The sequence below is a fragment of the Convolutriloba macropyga genome, chromosome 8, assembly GCF_964194025.1.
Source record: "Convolutriloba macropyga chromosome 8, txConMacr16.3, whole genome shotgun sequence".
In the NCBI taxonomy this organism is placed as follows: Eukaryota; Metazoa; Xenacoelomorpha; order Acoela; family Convolutidae; genus Convolutriloba; species Convolutriloba macropyga.
This window is the reverse complement of record NC_134475.1, coordinates 6,252,324-6,279,858: the sequence shown is the minus strand read 5'-3', so window position 1 is coordinate 6,279,858 and position 27,535 is coordinate 6,252,324. Positions and strand designations below refer to the sequence as shown.

Genomic DNA, 27,535 nt, shown 5'->3' with positions numbered 1-27,535 from the left:
CTCCAAAAATGATGCAACAAGTTACATTATTGCAAAGTTTCACATCAAATGTCTAATTTTTGCAATCATTAGTCAAGCATTGTTACCATATTTGCAGTCCTTTTGCGTGTCAAACTTTTTTCGGGATATTCTTTTGCTCAATTTAGTTTGTCCCCCTTTCAGTCGCCCATAACTTTTGGTTCCTCCCAAACTTCCTTTTCCAATTATTATATTTGCGATCGATTATCTTATCTTGTCTTATCTTGCTGATTTTACACCGATATTATACAGTACAGCAACAGTTCGTGATCCTACAGTTGGGGCCGAGGATGTCACAGACATGACTTCTTTTTGTCGAAAACGAACGGAAGTGACTTTCGACAAGAGCCTCAAAAAAAACACAAAATACAATCATGCAAAACACTCGCAATCAAAGGAAACTAATTTATTTAATCTAAATCAAATAACAAACAACATTTTTTAATAGCACTTTCGAACGATAACCCCCACCCAAATTAAGATGTTTTGATAACACCTATTATAGCCCCCATGAAATTATAGCCCCCATTATGGTATATTTACCATGATTGGGGGCTATAGATTAACTGACCACTAAGAGCGGGGGGCTATGGGAAAGACCCGTTTTTGACACTCGTCCTTTTGCCTCGTTTTAATGCTTCTAATAACCCTAGATGTCAAAAATCAGTGGTCTAAAGAATATTACCACCGAGAAGTTATCGAACTCCGAGGCGAAGCCGAGGTGTTATGATAACTTCGAGGGCGATCATGTTTGTTTTTTTAGACTTAACTGACCACTAAGAGCGGGGGGCTATAATGGGAAAGACCCGTTTTTGACACTCGTCCTTTGGCCTCGTTTTAATGCTTCTAATAACCCTAAATGTCAAAAATCAGTGGTCTAAAGAATATCACCACCGAGAAGATATCAAACTCCGAGGCGAAGCCGAGGTGTTATGATAACTTCGAGGGCGATCATTTTTGTTTTTTTTTAGACTATATGTTTATCAAACTGTTTCCATCATTAGACTACGATTTTAACACCACTCTTTTTTCGCCGCTGTTTACTTAGTAACGGTGGCAATAAAAGAGTGTGATAAACTCGTAGTCTAATGCTGAAGTGTTTTTCCAGTGTCGATTGGGCATTAAAAATTATTACACTGGCAGTTTATTTATCTGCTATTATCGCAACAGAAGTTCATTATTATACAACTGAATATCCGACTTCTGAAAAATTGCCTCACTTCTAATCAAAAAGCAGTTGTATTCTGAAAGCGTAAAAAACCATTTCTGACTATATGTTCCAGCTCTAACTTTCCTGGCTACATTGTGCTTCTGTTTCATTCGCGGTGATAAAAACCAAAAAAAAAACATTGAAGTAGACTGTAAAAAAAATAAAGTTTTGAAGTTAAGTGTCACAAGAAGTAAACAGCTAATAAAGTGGTCAACTATAATTTTACCCTACGAGGAAGAAGGAAAGATAAGTTATGTGCGACTGTTGTGGGTGTGGAAAGAATAGGAGAAAGGGAATGGCAAGAGACATGAACAAGATCAGGTATGACCTCAGTTGCTGTACAGGGCCGTTAGAGACATGGAGGAGTTTTACTCGCTGTTGACGTTGAGTTATATAAGTAACAGGACACGCACGAATCTCAAGTCAACTTTATGTTTTGACCTAATTAGTCCCTGAGAGGATATATAGTAAGTCCCATAAAGTTGCAACGCAAGCGAACGTTCGAAAGACCCCCGACCTGCAAATGAACAACCAAGTACTGATCTCTGCAAGTGTTAAATTTGACCTTTGACCTTTGAAACGTCCGATAGCGTTGCAACTTTATGGGACTGACTATATAACCCTAACTAAACCCCACGTGAGACTTAATGCGTTGCAAACAAGTTCTAGCATAGTCAGTCTCTCAAAAAATAGAATTGAGTCGAGTGAAAAAAGTTGCTGTCAAGACAAATTACATGAAGACGCAATGAAAATGATTCAAAAACGCTTAATTGGATGCATGGGCCGGCGATCGTGCTTCTTTTAATTCTTCAGACTATAATTAAAGAGATGTTAAGATGAGACAATACAATTCATTCAAAAGATTATAAGGGATGATTCCCTTTACAGTATTTATCGGTTACAAAGAGAGACTAAGTAATCAAATAAATTTGTCCGTGTTAATCATAAAGAATATGTGGAATTAAGTTGAAGGCAATATCGAGTAGTGTCCTTCTCTAATTCTCTAAGCGTGCCTGTCTTCTTCTGTAGTAGTATATCTATATCCAACTAAAGTATAAAAGTTAATCAGTTCCCAGTTTCTCTCTCGGCCAATAGAAATTGTTTTCGTCATTATTGCGTTGTTCTATTTTTGTCTGCTTTTACTTCTTTATTGTGGATAATATATAATAATATGTGTAAGCATATGACAGCTGCTAATAATCAGTGTTGGAAGTTTGTTTCGAGAATTTTTCTTCACAAAACAGTCCCTCATTAGTATCTAATTTACTCTATACCCAACCCCTACTCACCTATTTCACCCCCCTCAATATAACTACCCACCTACATCATACCTAGAAACTACCGCCCCCTAACTGACCAATCCCCAACCCCAACCCCGGCCATCTATGTAAATAAGAACAAAATCTTAGTGGCCCGATGGACTTAGTGCTGGGACAAGGGGAAGCAAGTTTGTTCATAACTTTTAATTTGAACAAGGACTTCAGCTTTTAAACGGCAAACCCTGCTTTCAGAAAAAGACTTTAACAGTGGCTCAGCTATTAATACATAAAAAAGGAGCTGCTGCTAAAGTTGAAGGTTAAACATTTATTTTGCGAACAGTTCTTTCCATAGCAGTCCTTCTGCAGTATCTAAAATAGCATATACCCACTCCTACTCACCTACCTATCAATTTTCATCACAACTAAGTACTTGTCCTTACCTAACAACCAACGCCCTTTGCCCACCAATTTCCGTCTTTCTACTGAACTCACTAACTCTATAAATTAGTGACCGATGAAATCGTTCCCTGGAAAAAGTAATTAGTTTTTTTTATTTTTTTACTCTTTGATTTTTCCAAAAGTAGGTCAAACAACGACTCTTTGAGTTGTCTGGTTTTGGAGGTTAAGTTAAACTATTCATCGATTCGATTCAATTTTGGTATTGAAATTCTGAGTGAAATTTTTTGGCTCAAAATGTTTTTTATCGTGTAAAGCCTAATAAAATTGTACGCGATATTGGCCTTTAGTAAGTGTCTTATCAGGTCTTGTACCCCCTTTCATCACAGTTCTCACCACGAAAGATACGACAATTTGAAATTTCGGCCAGTAGGTCTTGATAAAAGTTTACGCCGGATCTTTTCTGTTTGTGCCCCCCCCCCCCCCCAGCTAAGTGGGCGCATATTATTTGCATCCCCCAGACGCACGTGCGATATTTTTACATAATGTTTTACTAAGTGATGGGACGTGCTCTGTAAATGGAGGGGACGATTCACGTACTGGGGAGAGGGCACAAACTGAAAAGATCCTTTATTTCATAGTAGCGCGTGATACAACACATTTTGTGAACGAAATTTTGGATCTTTTCCGTTTGTGTTCCTCCAACTTAATGGGTGCATTTTATTCGACCCACGTGCCAGATTTGTGACAGTGTGTAATGACACGTGCTGTCTAACTGGGGGAAGCATAGCGTACTGGGGAGGACGGGGGGCACAAACGGAAAAGTTTTGAAATTTTTAACATAAGGGGGGGGGGACTTTTTGACCATTTTCTATGCAGAGCATGTTCTCTGTAGCAAAAAAACTATAGTTTTTATAATCATATCTAGCCTTTTGCTTTTTGCGTTCGTCCTTACGCCTTCCGCCTAGTTTAACTTAGCCGCTGTTTTGCCAAAGAGCTTTTCATTCGAAGATGACGTCATTTCTCAGAATCTGAATACAAGTCAAAAGTTTCAGTCAATCATTTTTGACTTTTTCTTGAGAGGGTTGCTCGCGCTGAGCGAGTTTCGAAATTACTGCAAACATCTGTCCCCTGAAAAAAAAGAAAATAGCAGCCTAGGAAAGATTACAGATATGGAACATTGGAGTGATATCAGGCAAACATAGGTATTTTTTCCCAACCCAGCTCATAAACGTTAAAGTTAGTTGGCGGGTCCTTCCATTATATCCCCCGTCTTCAAAAAAAATTAGGGTCTTTCCCAATTTCATGGGGGGGGGGGGCTATAATGGGAAAGACCCAAAAATTATGCGTCCTTCCCATTATAACCCTCCCCCCATTATGGCAATTAATACCATAATGGGGGGCTATAATTTCATGGGGGGTGGATAATGGGAAAAACCCAAAATTACAAATCTTCTTTTGGTGTATGTACAGTAAGGGGGGGGGGGGGGTTAAAGGCAAAAACCCAAATAAATGATTCCCAATTCGGCTGCTATTTTCAAATTGTTATATTGTTAGCAAAGTGTTGATATGAAACTTATCTTGTGAAGGAGACAGGGGGTTAGCTTGTAAGGATGTGCAAGTGTTGTGGATGTGGTAAGAAGAGTAAAGGCATGGCTAGAGAGATGCACCAAATAAGGTAGGTGTCTGTCACTGTCCTTCCTTGTGTCCAGGTTCAGGGTTTTTGAATTGGCTCTTAAAAATATAACCAAAATGCCCCCCCCCCCCCCAGTGTTTTTATGCCCCCCATTACAAGTTTTGTGTTCTTATATGGCACGTTACTCGTTACTATGTGGTTGGTTATAGGATCTTTTCCGTTTGTGCCCTCCACCCCAGCTTAGTGGTGGGCGCATTTTATTTGCACCCCCCCCCCCCCCCCCAGACGCACGTGCCTCATTTTTACATAATGATTTACAATGGAATGGCACGTGCTCTGTAACGGGCGGGGGGGGGGGGGGGCATAACGTACTGGGGGGGGGGGGCATAAACGGAAAAGACGTGCAACTGGGGAGTTATATGCCCAGTTAAAGTGGGGGGGGGGGTTTATAGAATAGATCCGAATACTTAGTTTGGTGACTTTAGGAGAGCAGGATTCCTCAGTGCGTGGTGTGACAGAGGTGGAATGTTGCTGTGCATGTGTGGAACTGCCTTCTCCGCTTCCACCCTAATCCACCTGGCCATGCTCCTCCTTGCCAACTTCTGTCCAACTCCACCCTCTCTCAACTACCAAGAGAAACACATGGACTCTGACAGGAGACATCTGCTGAATAACTGTGTTGACCTCTACAGTCCCAGCAGCAAAATTCTTTCAGCCTGGAGCAATAAGCGAGGCACTAATGGAACTTGTAAGTACTGGATTTTTTACTCTTTTCAGTTTGTGCCTCCCCCCTCCACCACCCCCCCCCCCCCTCCCCCCCATTAGAGAGCACGTGCCATAATAGTAGATGATTAAGCAAAAATACAGCCTCTATTCTGTTTTGCCCCCCCCCCTCAAGCTTAGTGAGCATATATATTTTAACGTCCCCCAGGCTATTTTACACGCTAACGTGCTATATAACTGTTAGAATTTCGATCAAACTATAGTCTTAAACTTAGTGAGAATTAGAAAGAAAGTTTGACTTACCAGATTAGAAAGACAAGCAATTTGATTTTGATCAAAGAAATTATATAAATGAATCGTCAAGAAATGGTGCTGAGAATCAATATTCGGTTCAAATTGGTGAATCTAGATAACTATTATTAGAGTTAGATTAAGTGATGTAAAATCTTCCCAGCATGTATTAAATGATGATGATATCTCCGGAAGTGTGAATGAATTCTCAGAAAAGTGCAAATGCATTCCATTTATGGTTCCCTTTGCGACTGATTTGCAGAAGCAAACCATATTGGGTAACCTTTGCGACCCCCACTATAAATCACGGTGCTAAGATTAGTTTTGTATCTTGACTTTTTCACACTGATAATGGGTATATATACAGCTGATTTTTGAGTCCTTTTTCATCCCCAAATTCAAATCACCATCTTGATCTAATAATCAGATCTCTCCTGTAAATCTCTAAATTCTACTGTAAAATATCATTTTGTTATTCTCTCATTTTTGAGAAATTAATTCTTTTACTTAGTTAAAAACGCTTTTTATTCCGCTTGCGAAAGTCCATAACCCAACAGGTTATGGGCCCAGCAATTTTCTAAGTCATAAAATTAATCTCCAAAACAAAACTAATTTGTTGTTGACAGTCATAATCCTTTTCTGCTTAGTACCTTTTCTTTTCACAACTGTTTTTGCCTGCTCAAACTTCAATGGATCAACAGACAGTGAAGCTGCTGACCTACACAGGAAAGGCACAGGACTTTCCAATCTGGAGCACAAGATTTGTGGCGATGATGCAGACGAAGGGACTCTACAAATCACTACTGGGGACAGAGGAGCAACCCAATGAGCCTGCGCCACTGGCCAATGGGGCAACCAATGATGAAAAGAAGAACCACAAGGTGCTGAAGGATGCATATGAGAAGGAAGTTGCAGACATCAAGGAGAAACGGAACAATGTGTGGTGCCATCTGGCACTGACTCTAGATGCAACAACCCTCATGCTGATGAGACATGACTGTGTGGGAGATGAGGGCATTGGAGATGGAGCAAAGGCTTGGAAGCTTTTGCAAGAGAGATTTCAGAGTGTGGAGACGCCGACAGTGGTGACTTTAGTGGCACAGCTTGCTCGACTGCAGCTCGAGGATTCTGAGGATTTGGACAGCTTCTTCATCAGAGGACAGGAGTTGCTCACAAGGCTACAAGAAGCAGGGGAAGCAGTCTCAGAGACCCTCTTCAACGCCTTGGTCCTCAATGGTCTGCCAATGAGGTATGAAAGTTTTGTTATACAGGAAAGCTTCAACCCGGCAACGAACTTCACAGAGTTGAGGAAAAGGCTGCAGAACTTTCATGAGAGCACGGTGCAGAGACACAAGGGACAAAGTGGTTCAGTGGCACTGGCAGTGAAGCGCGACTTCAAGAAGGGACCCAAGAAAGGAAACTGCTTTGTGTGTGGGATCCCTGGACACTTTGCCAAGGACTGCAGGAGGAAGGAGACAGCACAATGCAGCAAGTGTGGTGAGAAGGGTCACCTAGACAGGGCATGCAAGAGACAAAGAGATGGAGGCAAACATGAGTCAGTGGCAATGGGTCCAACATTGGCTACACCAGACGAGGAATGCTGGGCAGCTCTTACCCAGTGGAAGACAGCAGGCATGCTAGTGGACAGTGGTTGTACAGATCACATAGTGACGAACATCGATGCGTTCCTGGACTTTGTGCCCATTCAATCAGTGGTCAGAAATCCCAACGGAGAGGCTTCCAGAGTGGTGGGCAGAGGCTGTGTGAGGATCAGCATACCCTCAAACAAAGGGGAATTCCAATGCGAACTCAAAAATGTTCTGTGTGTGCCGGACTATTCTTCAAACCTCCCATCAGTCTCAAGATGCACGGAGTGGGGACATAGCTTCACTTTCGAGAAAAGAAACAGCTGCTTGAAACTCCAGAAGGGAACTCGGGTAAAACTAACACAAGAAAATAATTTGTTTTACTTACCCTGCAGCGTTCTAGAATTCAAGATGAGTTCCAACAGCGTGAAACTTGACAGTGCAAGGAAGTGGCACAGACGATTGGGTCATTTGAATCAAGCGGATATGGTCAGGAATGCACCAGAGACAGTGGGGGAACTCGATGATGTATGCAATGTGTGTGCATTGGCCAAGATCACAAAGACTCCAGTACCAAGAGTGGCAGAGACCCAAGCAGAAGAGAAGCTGGAGAGGGTGTTCACAGACGTGATGGGACCTTTCAGAGTAGAGTCACTGTCAGGGTTCCGGTTCTGCATAGTGTTTGCAGACCAATACACGAAGTTTGTGTTTGTGGACTTGCTTAAGGCAAAGAGTGAAGCACTGGCCAGCCTGAAGAAATTTGTTCTCAGTGTGGGGACGCCCAAGAAGCTGAGGCAAGACAATGCGAAGGAGTTTCTCTCAGAGCAATTCGAGACGTACTGCTTAGATGCAGGCATTCTACAGGAGAAGACCATACCAGAGACGCCACAACAGAATGGGTTAGCTGAGAGGTGCAACAGGACACTGCTGGAGATGGCAAGATGTTTGCTCATTGACTCAGGACTTCCAAAGATGATGTGGGGAGCAGCAATTCTTCACGCAGCAAGGATCAGAAACTTGGTTGTGAGACGAGGAGAAGAAAAATGCCCAGCAGAGCTGATGAGAGGTATAAAACCTAAGCTTCCAATTAGTAAATTATCTATTTTTGGTTGCACAGTCTTCATGAGGAAGAGGGACAGAGAAGTCAGCAAACTTGAACCCAAGGCACTGGAAGGAAAGTTTGTGGGTTACACTGAAGGAGAAAACGGATACCTGGTGTACATACCCAACACACGCAAGGTGATGGCAGTTCGAGATGTGATCATCAAGGAGTCTGAAGTGGGCTCAGTCCCTGACAACAAAGAAACGGCGGACCCACTAGATGATGGGTCGGAACTGGGAATCTGCCACCCAGATGATGGTCATCAAGACGATGACAACAGAGAACGACAGGACACATCCACTGCAATAAAGGAGGAGTGGCATGACGCAGGGAGCGTGAATACTCAAGAAACAACACTGAGACAAGAGGCCTCGGATGTTGGAGAAACAGCACTAGATGAAGGATCTACTGCAACAAGAGGGAGTCACAGAGACTCAGATTCACTGGAAGACAGTGACACAGAAGACTTCTCACAGTTAGTGACAGTTGGCTTCAATGAAGATGCACTGGAACACGCGGACAGAGCAGAGCCCAGACGAGGGACACGAGCAAGGAATGTTCCGCAATTTTTTGGAGAAGTCAGAACCCATCTTGCTGTGACTGAGGGCGACTATGTGGAACCCAAAACAGTCTATGAAGCCAAGCAAGGTGACGATTGGGACCAGTGGCACCGGGCAATGAAGGACGAGGTTAAGGCACTCCAAGACAACGAGACTTGGAACCTAGTGAGACCACCCACAGACAGGGACGTCATACCGGTCAAATGGGTTTACAAAGTGAAATTGGGACCCAGTGGTCAAGTGGACAAATACAAAGCGCGCTATGTGGCGAAAGGCTTCAAACAAGTGGAAGGACTGGACTACTTTGAGACTTTTGCGCCTACCTGCAAGCCAGAGACATTCAGGATTCTACTTCAACTATCAGCGAAGCAGGGCCATGTGATTCACCAATTTGATGTCAAGACTGCTTTCCTGCACTCACCAATCGAGGAAGAAGTGTATCTGGAACAGCCACAGGAGTTTGTAAAACGCGGATCAGATGGGGAGAAGTTAGTATGTTGACTAAATAAATCAATTTATGGTTTGAAACAGGCTGCTAACAACTGGTACAAAGAGCTGGCAAACTTCCTACTGAGACAGGGGTTCACCAGAAGCAGGAACGATCACTGCTTGTTTGCAAGATCAGAGGCAGAGGATCACACCTTCATCTTGGTCTGGGTTGACGACATCATAGTAGCATCAAGAAGTATGACAGTGGTCTCTGATGTCAAGAAGGCACTAGAAGCAACCTTTCACATGGAAGACAGAGGGAGACTACACTGGTTTCTGGGTCTAAGAATCAGACGAGAAGAGGGCAAAGTCACAGTCGACCAAGAACGCTACATAGAAACAATGCTTGAGCGGTTTCAAATGGATCCATGCAAACCCTCAAGAACTCCAGCTGATTTGAATTTGAAACTTCAGACAGCACAGAACGGAGACGAAGAAGTGGACCAGAGGATCTACAGAAGCTTGGTTGGATCACTTCTGTATCTGTCCAAACAGACGAGGCCAGACATCATGTTCACAGTCAACATTCTGTCCAGACACATGAATGCACCTACCAATCAACACTGGATGTGCGGAAAACGACTTCTGCGATATCTTCAAGGTTCAAAAGGTTTAAAACTTACTTACACAAAAGAGGCTAGTTATGATTTAGTGGGGGAAAGTGATGCAGACTGGTCTGGAGACGTGAACGACAGAAAATCAACAACGGGCTATTACTTCAAGCTCAACGGACGTGGCGCAGCACTCAGCTGGGGTGTCAAGAAGCAGGCCACAGTTGCTCTTTCTTCATCAGAAGCAGAATATCAGGGCATGGCAGCAGCAGTTCAGAAAGCACTTTACCTGAAACAACTTCTAGAGGATTTTGGCATCCAACAGAAACGTCCAATAGCAATTGGAGAAGACAACCAAAGTTGTATCAGACTCTGCCAAAACCCAGTCATGCACAAAAGGAGCAAGCACATCGAAACAAAGTTTCACTTCATCCGGGACAAGACGGAGGATGGGACTATTTCAATTCATTACGTCCCTACAGACAAAATGGCAGCGGACATCTTCACAAAGTCCTTACCCGTTTCGAAAGTGGAAACATTCAGAGCAGTTTTGATGGGAACAGACTCTACGCAATCAGCTCAAGTCTGAGTGGGGGTGTTAGAATTTCGATCAAACTATAGTCTTAAACTTAGTGAGAATTAGAAAGAAAGTTTGACTTACCAGATTAGAAAGACAAGCAATTTGATTTTGATCAAAGAAATTATATAAATGAATCGTCAAGAAATGGTGCTGAGAATCAATATTCGGTTCAAATTGGTGAATCTAGATAACTATTATTAGAGTTAGATTAAGTGATGTAAAATCTTCCCAGCATGTATTAAATGATGATGATATCTCCGGAAGTGTGAATGAATTCTCAGAAAAGTGCAAATGCATTCCATTTATGGTTCCCTTTGCGACTGATTTGCAGAAGCAAACCATATTGGGTAACCTTTGCGACCCCCACTATAAATCACGGTGCTAAGATTAGTTTTGTATCTTGACTTTTTCACACTGATAATGGGTATATATACAGCTGATTTTTGAGTCCTTTTTCATCCCCAAATTCAAATCACCATCTTGATCTAATAATCAGATCTCTCCTGTAAATCTCTAAATTCTACTGTAAAATATCATTTTGTTATTCTCTCATTTTTGAGAAATTAATTCTTTTACTTAGTTAAAAACGCTTTTTATTCCGCTTGCGAAAGTCCATAACCCAACAATAACACAGAAATTACACTGGGGGGGCATAAAAAACATTGGGATGGGGGGCTGAAACAGACAAAAATGGCGTCTGGTGAGTGCATATAAATTGCACCCATTAAGCTCTAAGCTGAGGGGGAAAGAGGGAGTGCACAGACGGGAAAAATTCGGATTTTCATTCCTTCCCAGTATTTAGTCCCAGTCCTAAGCAGCAGCAACTGCTGGTCCGGTCCACTTAGAGTGGAAACAGGGCTATTCTGAGAATAAAAATACTGATTCGGAAAAGCACAAGAAGGTCTGCACAGAGAGTGATCATAGGTCCTGTTGGTGAGGGACGATATCAGTGCAGGCTATTTTTAATTGCTCTCAAACGAAGTTTGTAGCATTTATATTAGTCCTGTCGGTCTTTTTTTATGCGATTTTTCGCTTGACCAATTTTTCGTCTGACGCTTTTGACTTTTCGTCCTCAAATACGGGATAAACAGGTAGCGCCCAGCGGGCATTATGTGCTCTTAGAGCCTTTCAGGTCTGTTTCAGCTCAAACTGTCTTGGAGACTTATACTTATACTTATGGTGTGAGGGGCGGTTCTTAGAGGTTGACACCCCCCCTCCTTTTTTGACCCCCCCCCCACCCCCACTATTGGCTCCACCCCCCCCCCCCACCGCGCTTTTGCCCCCCCCACCCAGTGCTGCCCCCATCAGCCCCCGGTGCACCCCCCCGCCCCCCCCCCCCCCCCCGTGGCTACCCGGGTCGCCGCTTCCTTGGTTCCATACAAGGATCATATATGATGTCATACAAATCATAACGTATTTCCTAGTACGATCCTTGCATGGAACCAAGGAAATCATATATGATCCTTGCATGGAACCAAGGAAACCATATATGATCCTTGCATGGAACCAAGGAAATCATATATGATTCTTTGATGAAACCTAGGAAGTCATATATGATTCTTTGATGAAACCTAGGAAATCATATATGATTCCTGAATGAAATCCGGGAAACCGTATATGATCCTTGTACGAAATTGAAGAAATCCTATATGATCCTTGTAAGAAATCAAAGATATCATAAAGGTTCCAATACGACGAGGAAGTAGTTGTTAGTCCTTGTATTACTAGCAAATGCTAAGCAAGATCAGCTAGGCTTTCATTTTCGTGCTAGGGAAAACTTCAATTTCCTCGATTTCATATAAGGATCATATATGATTTCCCTGATTTCGTACAAGGATCATATAGGTTTTCCTGGGTTTCATACAAGGATCATAAAAGATGTTTTAGTTTGTGAGCAGTCTCGTTCTTACTGGAAGCCGAAAAAAAAACTTTCTGAGGAATATTCAATCACATGACAAGAAAACAACCCGCTGTGAAGTTAAACATAACAACTTCACAATGTAGTGAAATTAATTAAATCTTTAGCGCAGTTGCTCAAAATCTCAACGAAAAATTCAAAAAGGAGACACCAGAAGTCAAAAAAATTAAAATGATTTCTGTTCTTTCTAATTGGCAAACGTAACAATAAAAATTGTGCAAACATTTACTTCATTGGCACATAAGATCACAAGCAATTGTTATGATATTAGCATCTTCATACTTTAAATACTTGTATCTCATATCTAACACTTTTGAGTTTTTAATCAACAAAAACCATTGAAAACACACGAATTAATGGAAGACCTGGGTCCTGGGTTTTTACAAAAATCATAGAAGAAGTTTTAGTTTAGTGACCAGTCTCGTTCTTACTAGAAGCCAAAAAACTAACTATCAAACCAATAATCAGATTAATCGTGTTCAAACGCCTCAATCAGCGGTACACGAAACTTTGCAATTGATGTTCTGAAGAACAAAAGTTTATTGGATATAAGTTTTTGATTGAAAGTGATCAACTCGGAACTTTCCTCAACAAGAAGAAAAGAGTATATTTGATGAGTTGAACCAAGTGGGGATGAACGAGACTCAACAACTTTGAAACGTTCCACAGATGCGTAATCTTCGCCTTTTTCCGAATAAAACATTCGTAATTTTCCACAGATGATTTCTCCTCTATAAAAAGCTGCCACATAAGAATCTTTACCGTTAGTTGAAATGTCAAAAACGAAATTTTTCCATTTCAAGATTCGATAAAACTGGCGTTCATTTTTTCTGAGGTCCTCTGGAACGTCAGTGTTCGGGATGCTGATGTGCTTGAAAACTTTAACGGCTCGCATTTTTTTACAAAACTCTGACAATTGGTCATTGACAATTGGGGAACGCCAAGCTGCTTTGTTTCTGTGATATCTCTCTACTAAAAGAGGCAGATGATTGACAGTACCAGAGAACTTCGAGCTCAAAAGATAATTAGCAGACTCGAACATCATACTGGACGTTGTCCAAAGGGGCCCAAAGTTACGCACTTGCCATGTGAGATGAGTCAGGGCATGCATATTAGCAGAAAAAACGGTTTCTGTGTACTCCAGTTTCGTGTCTTCCAGAAATCGATTAATCTGTTTCTCTGCTTCATTGCAAAAACTTGTGTCTAACATTAATAGTCGAATTGCGTAACTAAGTAAACAAAATCTATTGGCTCTCGTTTCATTAATTGTTTCGCTGAAAAGTGCTGGACCGATATATAACAACCAAACTTTCAACTCATTTGCCTTGAAGTACTCCAAATCATTGAGCGACCTCACCGACCTTTTGAACTCCAACGGTAACTTAATACTTGAAACCGTGTGTCTCAAACACTCCATGTCAGTTCGATGCGTTTACTTTACGATAACTTGGAGGAGAACTTTAGTTACTCCCAGATATACTTGATGCATTACGTCTGGTGGAGCCGTCAGCGGTAAGTTTTTGACCAGTTTAGACAACGGGCTGACCCCCTTGACACCCATATAATGCTGCAGATTTTCCATTTGAACCTTCTGAAGGTGCTCCGAATAGATGTGTTGCGTGCGCATGGGATATTTTTTCAGTGGATAATATCGTGAGCGCTGGTACACGTCCGTTTCAATCAAACATAGTGTGCAGCCGTATTTAGCTAGATGGTGGTGCATGTTTAGCATAGATGCTGTTGCTGGGATATCAGCTATTAGAAGAATGATTTTAAAAGTAACATTCAAGCTCATTTGCTTGTACTCTAATGTCATTCGACGGGACAAAAGTTGACCTAAGTCATTGAAAAGTGGCTCCCAATCTGGTTTCTTTGCACCACGCCATAAAGCGAACAGAACAATGTTTTTATAGGAGCATCTCAAAACTGGAGGCAGATCAGCAATGGCTAACCAAACGGGCCACAGCTGGTCTCTACTGGACTTCACAAAGCGGACACCATCAGATCTGAGAACAAGCGATATTGTTATGTTTTTGTTATCGAAGTTCGAACAGGGCTGTAATTTGATATCTTTGTTGGGATCTCGTTGTTGCGAGTATTCCTCAATAAACTCAAGGTTGCTTTGAACAATCTGATGAAGCTCACTCACAAAATCAAGCACCCAATATTCACCGTCAGAACAAGATTTAACAAAATTCTGATGCTGAGATTTAAAGACGTGATAGCGACGTTTTAAACTTGAGAAACTTGGTAACTTAGCGTCCGGAAAAGCTGATCTCATAACAGATAGCCAATCTTTGGTCTCTTGATCAGATGTGCCATGTTTTGCGACATTGAGTTTATGGCTGTCTCGAAATTGTCTCCAACCACAGAACAGGGCAGATCAGGGCTGTCAGGTGGAACAGTTGAAGAATCAGAAATGTCTGGCAAAAAGTCTTCAGGTGCACCAATTTGATTGCCTTCATCATTATTCTCCACTTCAGGAGTATCGTTGTTGCCCTCACCTGTGAACAACATAGAACTGTTCTCCAAATCAGCCGAACCGTCTTCATGATCAATTGACGACTGCGACTCACTTTCCGTAAAAAAACGCATTTCATATGACCTCATTTTCTTGGGAGCAGGTTCATCCCGCTTTTTGCGGCTGTATAGCCTAACGAATCTCTTTTCTAAGTTTGCTGATATTAATTGAAGCTGCTTGTTACTGAAAATCAACGGGCGTTCAGCATGCATTTCTGAATGTGGGCATTGGCAGTCCCAATTTCCTTCGCCAAAAAAGTTTTCCCCGTAAAAAACAGTCAGTTCGTCATTCTTCTGTATATTTTTAGTTATTTTCAACTTGACACACTTCTGGTTTTTGTAAGTTGAAGCAACGTATTGAGTATTGGGTCTGCAGGAATGATTTGCGAATCTGACCGGACCGATCATAATTCTGTTGTTTCGACAGATCTCGGTTCCAGCAAATATTGAAATGGGCTCAAATAGGTAAAGCTCTTCACCTTTAACACTTTGAAGGAGTGCATGAAGGTTCGGCAACAACAGGTCACAATTCCTACTGAAAATGAAATTTTCATCCTTGCCGTAAAACAGTCCATATCCTCCAAAGTCATCGTGTTCAAAAAGAAATCCTGCTCCCAATGCTTCTTGATAACAGGATTTTAATAGGGCATAGGTTTTTTTATATGACATCTTGGTATCTAGCAATTTTTTGAAGGCTTCATCGTCAATTTCAGCTACCATTGACCTCACGCGCCGGTTTTTTTTGCTATCAAGTCATTTGAGACGTGAGCATCGCATTGAGCAAGGATAACTGATCGACTTTCTTTCTCCTGCATGTCCTGCTCTCAAAACTTTTTATTCGAATTCATTAACAGGTTTAAAAAAAACCACAGTGGTCCTACGTAGCAATTTACGTTTTTGTCTAAATCGAGTTGAAGTTATAACTTAAAATAAAGGAGTAAAAAACGGAGTAAAAATAACGGAGTAAAAATAACTGAAGAGAACGAAAATAAAAATAGCCTCAATATATGTAATAAAGCTAAAGATCCGAATAATACTTGACGTTTATTATGGCAACAATAAGCATTTTACTTATCTGAAAATATTATCAAACCTTAACGACTGGCGGTTTGAAGAAAGTCTGAAAAATAGTCTTTTTTCATTTAAATTCGTTACCACACTCATTCCCTTTTTTAGGATGACATGAGCACATTGAAAGGAAAATGATCGAAGGCTCCTCAACAAATTTTGTCCTAGAAAATCTTTAAGGCCTCTAAAAGTCCGCGAAACATCAATAAAAGCGCCGAGTATACAATTGAATTGAAAGTGGCGGGATAGACATCAACTCTACAAATAATAAAGGCCCGCCTGCATAGAATTGAAATCAAATATATCAATAGCAAAAGTCATTTCAATTTGCAATTCCACTGTTGCTCAACAAGAAACCGCTGCTCAACAAAAAAAGCATATCGGTCAGCACTTTATGGAGAGGAAAAATTACATACAAATCAACACTCAGGAAAATTTAGGTAAACAGCAGATCAATTTTTTTTGGAAAATTGCACAACGGAAAACATTTTTAAGACAAGTTTCCATCGAACAATTGACAGTTCCGAGCATTTGTTTCATCACAATTTATTTTACAAGAAACTTTTGTTTCCTTCACAAGCAACAGACAGAAAAATTAAATTAAAACGAGCACCCAATTGAACCTTTCCGATAAATTGTGGTTGGATGCACAAAGGCCCCAAAAGGTTTACTCTTAGGGATTACAATACTAAGAATAAACAGCAAAAGAATTAATTGGTCTAGCACGCATTGAACTGAGTTAATTTAGATGTCCAAAAGAAATATTGAAGAGGGAAAACGTAAAAGATTGTCAGCACTTCTTATAGGAAAAAACGATACAAACTGCATTCATGTTGATTCAGAGTTCGATTACCACTGCTGCGGAAAGGTCACTCTGTTATCGCACAAAGAAAAATAGATACTAACTTCACACTTTTCCAGAAAAATATGTCAACTATGAAAGGAATTTACATTTAGAAACTGTCTGCATCCGAAAATCGGCAATTGTGATTATCGCATAGATCTGATTGCTCTTACCGGAGAATTTCGTTTGGATAACAGAGTGCGACGCACAGCAGAATTGATAGGAGGGCGCGCATATAAACATTTTGGAATAGATGACCGATCATCTGATTTACTGAAACCAGATTTCTCAAAAAGATGACAGTTGGCCTAGGAAAAAGCAATTGAAAGAATTCGCAAATCGAATCTGATGTTTCTTTTGTAAAGGTAACAACGTTTTTAAAGGAAACGCGATACTACTGAAATATTGAAAGAGTTAACTTAGCTTCAAACACATTTATTACGTTGCAGCAGTTTAGCAAAACAAAACAAATTTAGTTTACAGAAGTCTTGCCACAATTGGCAATTCAACGCATTTGCGAACGTTTCACTTGTCAGCTTTTTTCGACTCTTTCGCGCACTTCTTTTTGTAATCCAATCCCAATTGATTGGCGGCACTTCTGGCTTCCCGCAAGCAATATTCCGGTTCGCGTGCGTATTTTTGTTTAACAACTGTATTGAACATTTTCTCTAACGCAAAGTCAATGCGCGGTCTTGACTTTATCTTACATCTTTGCTGCCCGATCATGTAATCCTGGAGCAAACAGTTCTCGTTTTCCCCAAACAGAGCTTTCGCCAGTTCTCTACCAAATCGACAAGGATCAGAACCAGCAACAAGATCCATTAAATTACGTCCTTTGTAGATAACAGGCTTTAGATTTTCATTATTGTAGGTAACGTTTTCGCCCATCAACTCACTTTCTACAATTGTTAGGAACTCGAGGTTGTCAGCTTTCAACTCCTGCCGTAAATGTTTTAGTCTAGATCTATGAGCGTCAATGAGAGAATCCAGTCGAATGCCGAGAGCGTTAATTGTTGAGCATTGCTTTGGTGTAGAGGTCATCTCACCCGTTACTGCCGAGACGAGATTTTTGGACTGCGGAAGCGTAATGTCGAGCCCTATGTTGGATTCGTTATCTTTATCTGGAGGAAGCTCCTTGTTTCCTTCAATGACAGAGGGCATAGGCTCATTTTCACTCTCTGAGTCGGAACTGTACAGCAGTTGTTTATTGCTGATACGCGGCATGATAGTCTCTTAAAAAACGGTAAAAACTGAAATACGCTAGAAAACGACATCAAACAGAATAATTTTTCAGGCGAACTGCAAAACTGTTTTTTTTACAAGGCACACCCTCAATTAATCTTTCCCTTCAGACTCCTAGCTGAACAAATTTTAGAAGTCGCCCATAGTCTGGTACACAATTTAAAATGAATGGGGAAAGAAGAGAAAACAAACAAAGTATTTTTTGAATTTGAAGATGAATGAAACACAAAGTGTCTGATCAACGCAAAATTTTTTGTATATAAATTGACTGAGCATATAACGTTAAAGTTCCCAAGAAGCGTACAAATCAATAACCCGCATTACAGCAACTTCTTTAAAGGCACTCGGTGCTGGCAGAGGCAAATTGATATAAACAGATTAGATATATAGGTAAACAAAGCAGCACTTCACAGAAGCTATTTGAGAACCTAATTGTAGAATTTTAATCAGCAGAATCATGTCAAATTGAGTGACAAAAATAACATCCTGTCGACAATTAGGCCCATAATTTGATCAAATTGGGAAATAGAACAGCGTAACAGCAAGCAAGTTTATTAGAACTAAATTTCACCGGTATCTATAACAATCAGATTATTGCGATTAATAGTTCAGAGAAGAGTTAACGCAGTAACTGTTGAAACCAAAGGTCAAACTCAAATTGGTCGTTCAACGCAAAACTAATTATTATCAAATCAAGGAATAAACGAATGTAATCGGATTTCTCAAAAACCTACGAAGATCTAAATTGAATTACAGCCGTTTCAATGCAAGCACTCGGTGCTGGCACAAGCAAATTGATACAAAGGGTTTTGATATATAGACATACTAAAGAAGCAATTATAAGAACCTTTTGAGAGCCTAACAGTAGACCTCTGATGCGCAATGTGTCAGATCCGGTGACAAAACAGAAATAATAATCATCAATAAAAATGACTACATTAGATCATATCAAAAAGTTATGTCCATTTGTTACATAACTTAGGAAATGAAAAGGCATAATCGTAGGCACACTAATGAGAAATTAACATCGCTGATAACTATATAATCAGTTTAGTGTGAAGGCGTCTATTGCATAAAAATGCGATACAAAATTAACTTGGTCTCAGCCGACAAGTTTTATAGCAAGCATATTTCTGTCGCCTAAGTTAGCGACTTACTCGATATACAAGGCCGCAGTTGGCCCTACAGATCATTTGGATCGCTATTTTTGTCACCTGAGTGCGAATACTTGGTCTTCATGTCTGTGCCGTATTGATTGGCGCCCCTGATTGCTTCTCGCACTACCTTGTTTGATTCGTTAGGGAAAAAACGACCCACACATTCCTTGAAAAGAGACTCTTTTTCAGGATCGGCCGCTTTTCGGCAGTTGTTTTTGGTAACTTTTATGTCCAGCCTTTGAGTTATCAGGTCACACGAGCTTTCGGCGCCAAAAATAGTTGCAGCTAGCAAGCGCCCAAACGATGACGGTCCACCAACAGGCTTCAAGCTCATTAGATCAAGCGAGTTGAAGATCAGAGGTTCCGATGACTGAGGCACTACGGCCTCGATAGTATGATCTCCCTTCTGCTTTCGCAGCAACTCAGCAAATCGGCTTCGAAATCGATTGTTCTCCAAGGAGATTTTTCTGGCGTGCTCTTCGTGAACAGCGATCAGGCGCCTCATTTTTGTTTCAATCAGTTTGAAAAGCTCGTCCAAAAAATCCTCCATCTGGGGATTCAAAGAAATTTGACTCACATCATTTGAATCATCATTGACATCTGTTTGCTCGAAGGACAAGACAGGTTCATACGCACTCTCTGCTAATTTTGAAGGGATCACTTTAATAACCTTTTTCGGTTTAGTTTTAGCCGGGGAAGCGCTCGGCCTCTTTTTGCTAACAGAAGTACCTTGTTCTTTGACATCAGAAGCGACTGTTGAAACATTCGAAAGAGTCTTTGACGGCGTCTGATTTTCATGTAGACTGACATCACTCAGTGCCCCTCCTGCATCTAACATCCTTTTATGTACGTACGCTATTGCACCATCAATGACTGTATTAGCGACGACACCCGTTAACGAACATTCGATTGGTTTGCCTTCGTATTGTAGAGTGATTTTCGTTTTGGCAGGCTTTTTCTCCAAGTTTAACTTTTCCCGAACAGTCATTCCTGTAGGCCACATCACGCTATTATACGGTATGGCTATTGGTTGGAGGTCACCTTTATTTACAAAGAGCCAACTTAGCGACCTTGCACGCTTCATCAGTTCGTCATCAAAATCCTCATAATTTTGCGAACACTGACCTTTCGTGCTTCTCGATGGTCTATTCATTTTCAATCTATGGCAAAAAAGCAACTAAAGATGATTTTTAGCCGAGGTCACGCAACAAGACATTAAAAGAGTAAAAAATTTCGAAAACTTCTCACAAAAAATATTAGCTTTTCACTCATTATGCTCTACATTTTTTCAAGATTCTCATCCTCTTTTGAGCTTTCCGCGATCTCTGCAAACCTTGTTGCAAACAGTAAAATTTTACTGGGAAACTAAACCAGATCCAGCTAATTAGATGAAACAAAGAAGTATGGCAACAACCACTGAGAGTGAATTAGCCTTTACTGATTGCGCTTAGTTAGGCAACAGCTGTCTCAACACAAGAAGAAAAGCTTCGATTAACACAAAATTTCATTGCTAAGCATTGGAGAAAAACACCAGCATAAGTAAAATGTTAGGTCACTTAGTGACTCCTTGGAACTCAGGAACATTGTATCAGAATAAAGTAAATGAATAAACTTACAAAGTTTCAAGACATATTTCAAAATTGTCAACAATATATCAAATGCAAACAATTTTAATATGCAAGATTTTCAGAGAATTTTTTTGTAGCGAGGTATTCTACCTCTTCAACGAATAGGAGGCCTCAATTGGCCCTACAGTTCTCTGTAATGGTTGCCTTTGAAAGTTGCGGCGTCATCTTGAGTAACCGTAGCCATGAGAGAAGTGGAAGGCTGCTGATTGTCAAGGCCTAACGAGCTAATTGCATCAACATGCTTTTCAACATCAAGTTTTAAAGAATCAAGGAGAACAGTAGCAATCACTTCAATCAGCAAACAACAAATTTGTTTTCCTTGGTAGTTCAGAGTCATCTTTGTTCTATAGGGCTTTTTTTCGAGATTGACTTTCTCTTTAACGGTTATTGCGGCCGGCCACATCACGCTATTGTATGTTATAACCATTGGTTGAAATTCGCCTTCAATAATAAAAATCCAGCTCAGCGATCTCGCGTATTCCAACAGCGCCTCATCACGCTCCTTCTGTTAGGACAGCTTGATCTTTGACGGGATTTGAGGACATTTTTGATCTATGATGGTGAAAACTGACTGATGTTTACTTTTTAAAAGAGGAAATGAGGTAAGAAATTCAGATTACTTCATTTTAGTCACATGCAGAACTATTAATGACAGGGGTATGCATGGGAGATTATATGTGACTAAAATTTTTCCGAAATAAACCTCTGATTCTCACTCATATTTCCTACGTAGGCCCTAAATTGATTTGAATAAGTCCTTCCCTATATTGGAAAACACTTTTTGTTAAACTGCATATAGAGTCTTTTGAGCGCAAAATCTGACAACATGTTAAGTACTTCTTTCTCAGACTACCTAGAACAATTATTTCTTCTGCTTTAGAACCTATTTTCATTTTCCCACTCCTACTTAGGCGTTCAATTGATTAGAATGTGTCCTTCACTCTATTGCAAAACACTTTTTGTTAAACTGTATATAGACAGTCTTTTGAGCGCAAAATCTGTTAACGTGTTAAGTACTTCTTTCTCAGACCACCTAGAACGCTAATTCCTTCTGCTTTAGAACCTACTTTGATTTTCCAACTACTACTTAGGCGCTCAAGTGATTTGAACAAGTCCTTCAGTATATTGGAAAAGACTTTTTGTTAAACTGCATATACAGTCTTTTGAGCGCAAAATTTGACAACGTGTTGAGTACTTCTTTCTCAGACCATCTAGAACAATAATTCCTGCTGCTGTAGAACCTACTTGGATTTCCCACACCTACATAGGCTCTCAATTCATATGAACAAGTCCTTCACTATATTGGAAAACACTTTTTGTTAAACTGCATATAGATAGTCTTTTGAGCGCAAAATTTGACGTGTTGAGTACTTCTTTCTCAGACCATCTAGAACAATAATTCCTGCTGCTGTAGAACCTACTTGGATTTTCCCACTCCTACTTAGGCGCTCAATTGATTTGAACAAGTCCTTCACTATATTGGAAAACACTTTTTGTTAAACTGCATATAGAGTCTTTCGAGCGCAAAATCTGACAACGTGTTAAGTACTTCTTTTTCGGACCACCTAGAACAATAATTCCTTCTGCCTTAGAACCTATTTGCTTTTTCACACTCTTACGTAGGCGCTCAATTGATTTGAACAAGTCCTTCACTATATTGAAAAACACTTTCTGCTAAACTGCATATAGATAGTCTTTTGAGCGCAAAATCTGACGTGTTGAGTACTTCTTTCTCAGACCACCTAGAACTTTAATTCCTGCTGCTGTAAAACCTACTTGGATTTTCCCACTCCTACGGAGGCACTCGATCGATTTGAACAAGTCCTTCACTATATTGGAAAACACTTTTTGTTAAACTGCAAATAGACAGTCTTTTGAGCGCAAAATCTGACAACGTGTTAAGTACTTTTTTCTCAGACCACCTAGAACGATCATTCCTTCTGCTTTAGTACCTATTTGCATTTTCCCACTCCTACTTAGGTGCTCAATTGATTTGAAAAAGTCCTTCCCTATATTGGAAAACACTTTTTGTTAAACTGCATATAGATAGTCTTTTGAGTGCAAAATCTGACAACGTGTTAAGTACTTCTGTCTCAGACCACCTAGAACGATAATTCCTTCTGCTTTAGAACCCACTTGGATTTCACAATCCTACGTAGGCGCTCAATTAATTTGAACAAGTCCTTCACTATATTGGAGAACACTTTTTGTTAAACTGCATATAGATAGTCTTTTGAGCGCAAAATCTAACAACATGTTAACTACTTCTTTCTCAGATCACCTAGAACGATAATTCCTTCTGCTTTAGAACCTATTTTCATTTTCCCACTCCTACTTAGGCGTTCAATTGATTAGAATGTGTCCTTCACTCTATTGCAAAACACTTTTTGTTAAACTGTATATAGATAGTCTTTTGAGCGCAAAATCTGTTAACGTGTTAAGTACTTCTTTCTCAGGCCACCTAGAACACTAATTCCTTCTGCTTTAGAACCTACTTTGATTTTCCAACTACTACTTAGGCGCTCAATTGATTTGAATGAGTCCTTCACTATATTGGAAAATACTTTTTGTTAAACTGCATATAGATAGATTTTGAGTGCAAAATCTGACAACGTGTTAAGTAATTCTTTCTCAGACCACCTAGAACGATTATTTCTTCTGCTTTAGAACCTATTTTCATTTTCCCACTCCTACTTAGGCGTTCAATTGATTAGAATGTGTCCTTCACTCTATTGCAAAACACTTTTTGTTAAACTGTATATAGATAGTCTTTTGAGCGCAAAATCTGTTAACGTGTTAAGTACTTCTTTCTCAGGCCACCTAGAACACTAATTCCTTCTGCTTTAGAACCTACTTTGATTTTCCAACTACTACTTAGGCGCTCAATTGATTTGAATGAGTCCTTCACTATATTGCAAAACACCTTTTGTTAAACTGTATATAGATAGACTTTTGAGTGCAAAATCTGACAACGTGTTAAGTACTTCTTTCTCAGAACACCTAGAACGATTATTTCTTCTGCTTTAGAACCTATTTAGACTTTCCCACTCCTACTTAGGCGCTCAATTGATTTGAATGAGTCCTTCACTATATTGCAAAACACTTTTTGTTAAACTGTATATAGATAGTCTTTTGAGCGCAAAATCTGACAACGTGTTAAGTACTTCTTTCTCAGACCACCTAGAACGATAATTCCTTCTGCTTTAGAACCTATTTACATTTTCCCACTCCTACGAAGGTGCTCAATTGATTTGAACAAGTCCTTCCCTATATTGGAGAACTTTTTGTTAAACTGCATATAGAGAGTCTTTTGAGCGCAAAATCTAACAACATGTTAAGTACTTCTTTCTCAGACCACCTAGAACGATTATTCCTTCTACTTTAAAACCTATTTTGATTTTCCCACTCCTACTTAGGCGCTCAATTGATTTGAATGAGTCCTTCACTATATTGCAAAACACCTTTTGTTAAACTGTATATAGATAGACTTTTGAGTGCAAAATCTGACAACGTGTTAAGTACTTCTTTCTCAGACCACCTAGAACGATTATTTCTTCTGCTTTAGATCCGATTTAAATTTTCCCACTCCTACTTAGGCGCTCAATTGATTTGAATGAGTCCTTCACTATATTGCGAAACACTTTTTGTTAAACTGTATATAGATAGTCTTTTGAGCGCAAAATCTGACAACGTGTTAAGTACTTCTTTCTCAGACCACCTAGAACGATAATTCCTTCTTCTTTAGAACCTATTTACATTTTCCCACTCCTACGAGGGTGCTCAATTGGTTTGAACAAGTCCTTCCCTATATTGGAAAACACTTTTTGTTAAACTGCATATAGAGAGTCTTTTGAGCGCAAAATCTGACAACGTGTTAAGTACTTCTTCCTCAGACCACCTAGAACGATTACTCCTTCTACTTTAGAACCTATTTTGATTTTCCCACTCCTACTTAGGCGCTCAATTGGTTTGAATGAGTCCTTCACTATAATGCAAAACACCTTTTGTTAAACTGTATATAGATAGACTTTTGAGTGCAAAATCTGACAACGTTTTAAGTACTTCTTTCTCAGACCACCTAGAACGATAATTCCTTCTGCTTTAAAACCTATTTACAGTTTCCCACTCCTACGAAGGTGCTCAATTGATTTGAACAAGTCCTTCCCTATATTGGAAAACACTTTTTGTTAAACTGCATATAGATAGACTTTTGAGTGCAAAATCTGACAACGTGTTAAGTACTTCTTCCTCAGACCACCTAGAACGATTATTCCTTCTACCTTAGAACCTATTTTGATTTTCCCACTCCTACTTAGGCGCTATATTGATTTGAATGAGTCCTTCACTATATTGCAAAACACGTTTTGTTAAACTGTATATAGATAGTCTTTTGAGCGCAAAATCTGACAACATGTTAAGTACTTCTTTCTCATACCACCTAGAACGATAATTCCTTCTGCTTTAGAACCTACTTGGATTTCTCCACTCCTACGTAGGCGCTCAATTGATTCGAACAAGTCCTTCACTATATTGGAAAATACTTTTTGTTAAACTGCATATAGATAGACTTTTGAGTGCAAAATCTGACAACGTGTTAAGTACTTCTTTCTCAGACCACCTAGAACAATAATTCCTTCTGCTTTAGAACCTATTTTGATTTTCCCACTCCTACGTAAGCGCTCAGTATATTTGAATGAGTCCGTCACTATATTGGAAAACACTTTTTGTTAAACTGCATATAGATAGCCTTTTGAGCGTAAAATCTGACAACATGTTAAGTACTTCTTTCTCAGACCACCTAGAACGATTATTCCTTCTACTTTAGAACCTATTTTGATTTTCCCACTCCTACTTAGGCGCTCAATTGATTTGAATGAGTCCTTCACTATATTGCAAAACACCTTTTGTTAAACTGTATATAGATAGACTTTTGAGTGCAAAATCTGACAACGTGTTAAGTACTTCTTTCTCAGACCACCTAGAACGATTATTTCTTCTGCTTTAGAACCTATTTAGATTTTCCCACTCCTACTTAGGCGCTCAATTGATTTGAATGAGTCCTTCACTATATTGCAAAACACTTTTAGTTAAACTGTATATAGATAGTCTTTTGAGCGCAAAATCTGACAACGTGTTAAGTACTTCTTTCTCAGACCACCTAGAACGATAATTCCTTCTGCTTTAAAACCTATTTACAGTTTCCCACTCCTACGAATGTGCTCAATTGATTTGAACAAGTCCTTCCCTATATTGGAAAACACTTTTTGTTAAACTGCATATAGATAGACTTTTGAGTGCAAAATCTGACAACGTGTTAAGTACTTCTTTCTCAGACCACTAAGAACGATTATTCCTTCTACCTTAGAACCTATTTTGATTTTCCCACTCCTACTTAGGCGCTCAGTAGATTTGAATGAGTCCGTCACTATATTGCAAAACACTTTTTGTTAAACTGTATATAGATAGTCTTTTGAGCGCAAAATCTGACAACGTGTTAAGTACTTCTTTCTCAGACCACCTAGAACAATAATTTCTTTTGCTTTAGAACCTACTTGGATTTTCCCACTCCTACTTGAGCGCTCAATTGATTTGAACAAGTCCTTCACTATATTGGAAAATACTTTTTGTTAAACTGCATATAGATAGACTTTTGAGTGCAAAATCTGACAACGTGTTAAGTACTTCTTTCTCAGACCACCTAGAACAATAATTCCTTCTGCTTTAGAACCTATTTTGATTTTCCCACTCCTACTTAGGCGCTCAATAGATTTGAATGAGTCCGTCACTGTATTGCAAAACACTTTTTGTTAAACTGTATATAGATAGTCTTTTGAGCGCAAAATCTGACAACGTGTTAAGTACTTCTTTCTCAGAACACCTAGAACAATAATTCCTTCTGCTTTAGAACCTATTTTGATTTTCCCACTCCTACTTAGACGCTCAATAGATTTGAATGAGTCCTTCACTATATTGCAAAACACTTTTTGTTAAACTGTATATAGATAATCTTTTGAGCGCAAAATCTGACAACGTGTTAAGTACTTCTTTCTCAGACCACCTAGAACAATAATTACTTCTGCTTTAGGACCTAATTGGATTTTCCCACTCCTACTTAGGCGCTCAATTGATTTGAACAAGTCCTTCACTATATTGGAAAATACTTTTTGTTAAACTGCATATAGATAGACTTTTGAGTGCAAAATCTGACAATGTGTTAAGTACTTCTTTCTCAGACCACCTAGAATAATAATTCCTTCTGCTTTAGAACCTATTTTGATTTTCCCACTCCTACTTAGGCGCTCAATAGATTTGAATGAGTCCGTCACTATGTTGCAAAACACTTTTTTGTTAAACTGTATATAGATAGTCTTTTGAGCGCAAAATCCGACAACGTGTTACGTACTTCTTTCTCAGACCACCTAGAACAATAATTCCTTCTGCTTTAGAACCTATTTTGATTTTCCCACTCCTACTTAGGCGCTCAATAGATTTGAATGAGTCCTTCACTATATTGCAGAACACTTTTTGTTAAACTGTATATAGATAGTCTTTTGAGCGCAAAATCTGACAACGTGTTAAGTACTACTTTCTCAGACCACCTAGAACAATAATTCCTTCTGCTTTAGAACCTACTTGGATTTTCGCACTCCTACTTGGGCGCTCAAGTGATTTGAACAAGTCCTTCAGTATATTGGAAAACACTTTTTGATAAACTGCATATAGACAGTCTTTTGAGCGCAAAATCTGACAACATGTT

The 27,535-nt window shown here is 39.7% G+C and overlaps 1 protein-coding gene across 4 annotated transcripts in view; it reads left to right on the top strand.

The window, feature by feature from the left end:
• The first annotated feature begins 1,253 nt into the window (after positions 1-1,253).
• The window catches only part of LOC142343896 (uncharacterized), a 57,480-nt gene continuing 31,198 nt past the window's right edge, over positions 1,254-27,535 (top strand). Inside the window, exons 1-3 of one of the 4 annotated variants that reach the window (XM_075395278.1) lie at positions 2,285-2,403; positions 4,441-4,561; positions 5,005-5,267. In XM_075395278.1, coding sequence (XP_075251393.1) covers positions 4,497-4,561; positions 5,005-5,267 — 328 coding nt within the window. In that variant the 5' untranslated portion in view covers positions 2,285-2,403; positions 4,441-4,496. Of the gene's footprint in view, positions 1,550-2,284; positions 2,404-3,952; positions 4,042-4,440; positions 4,562-5,004; positions 5,268-27,535 lie in introns of those variants that run through there. The other 3 variants (XM_075395275.1, XM_075395276.1, XM_075395274.1) reach the window with 3 other exon arrangements.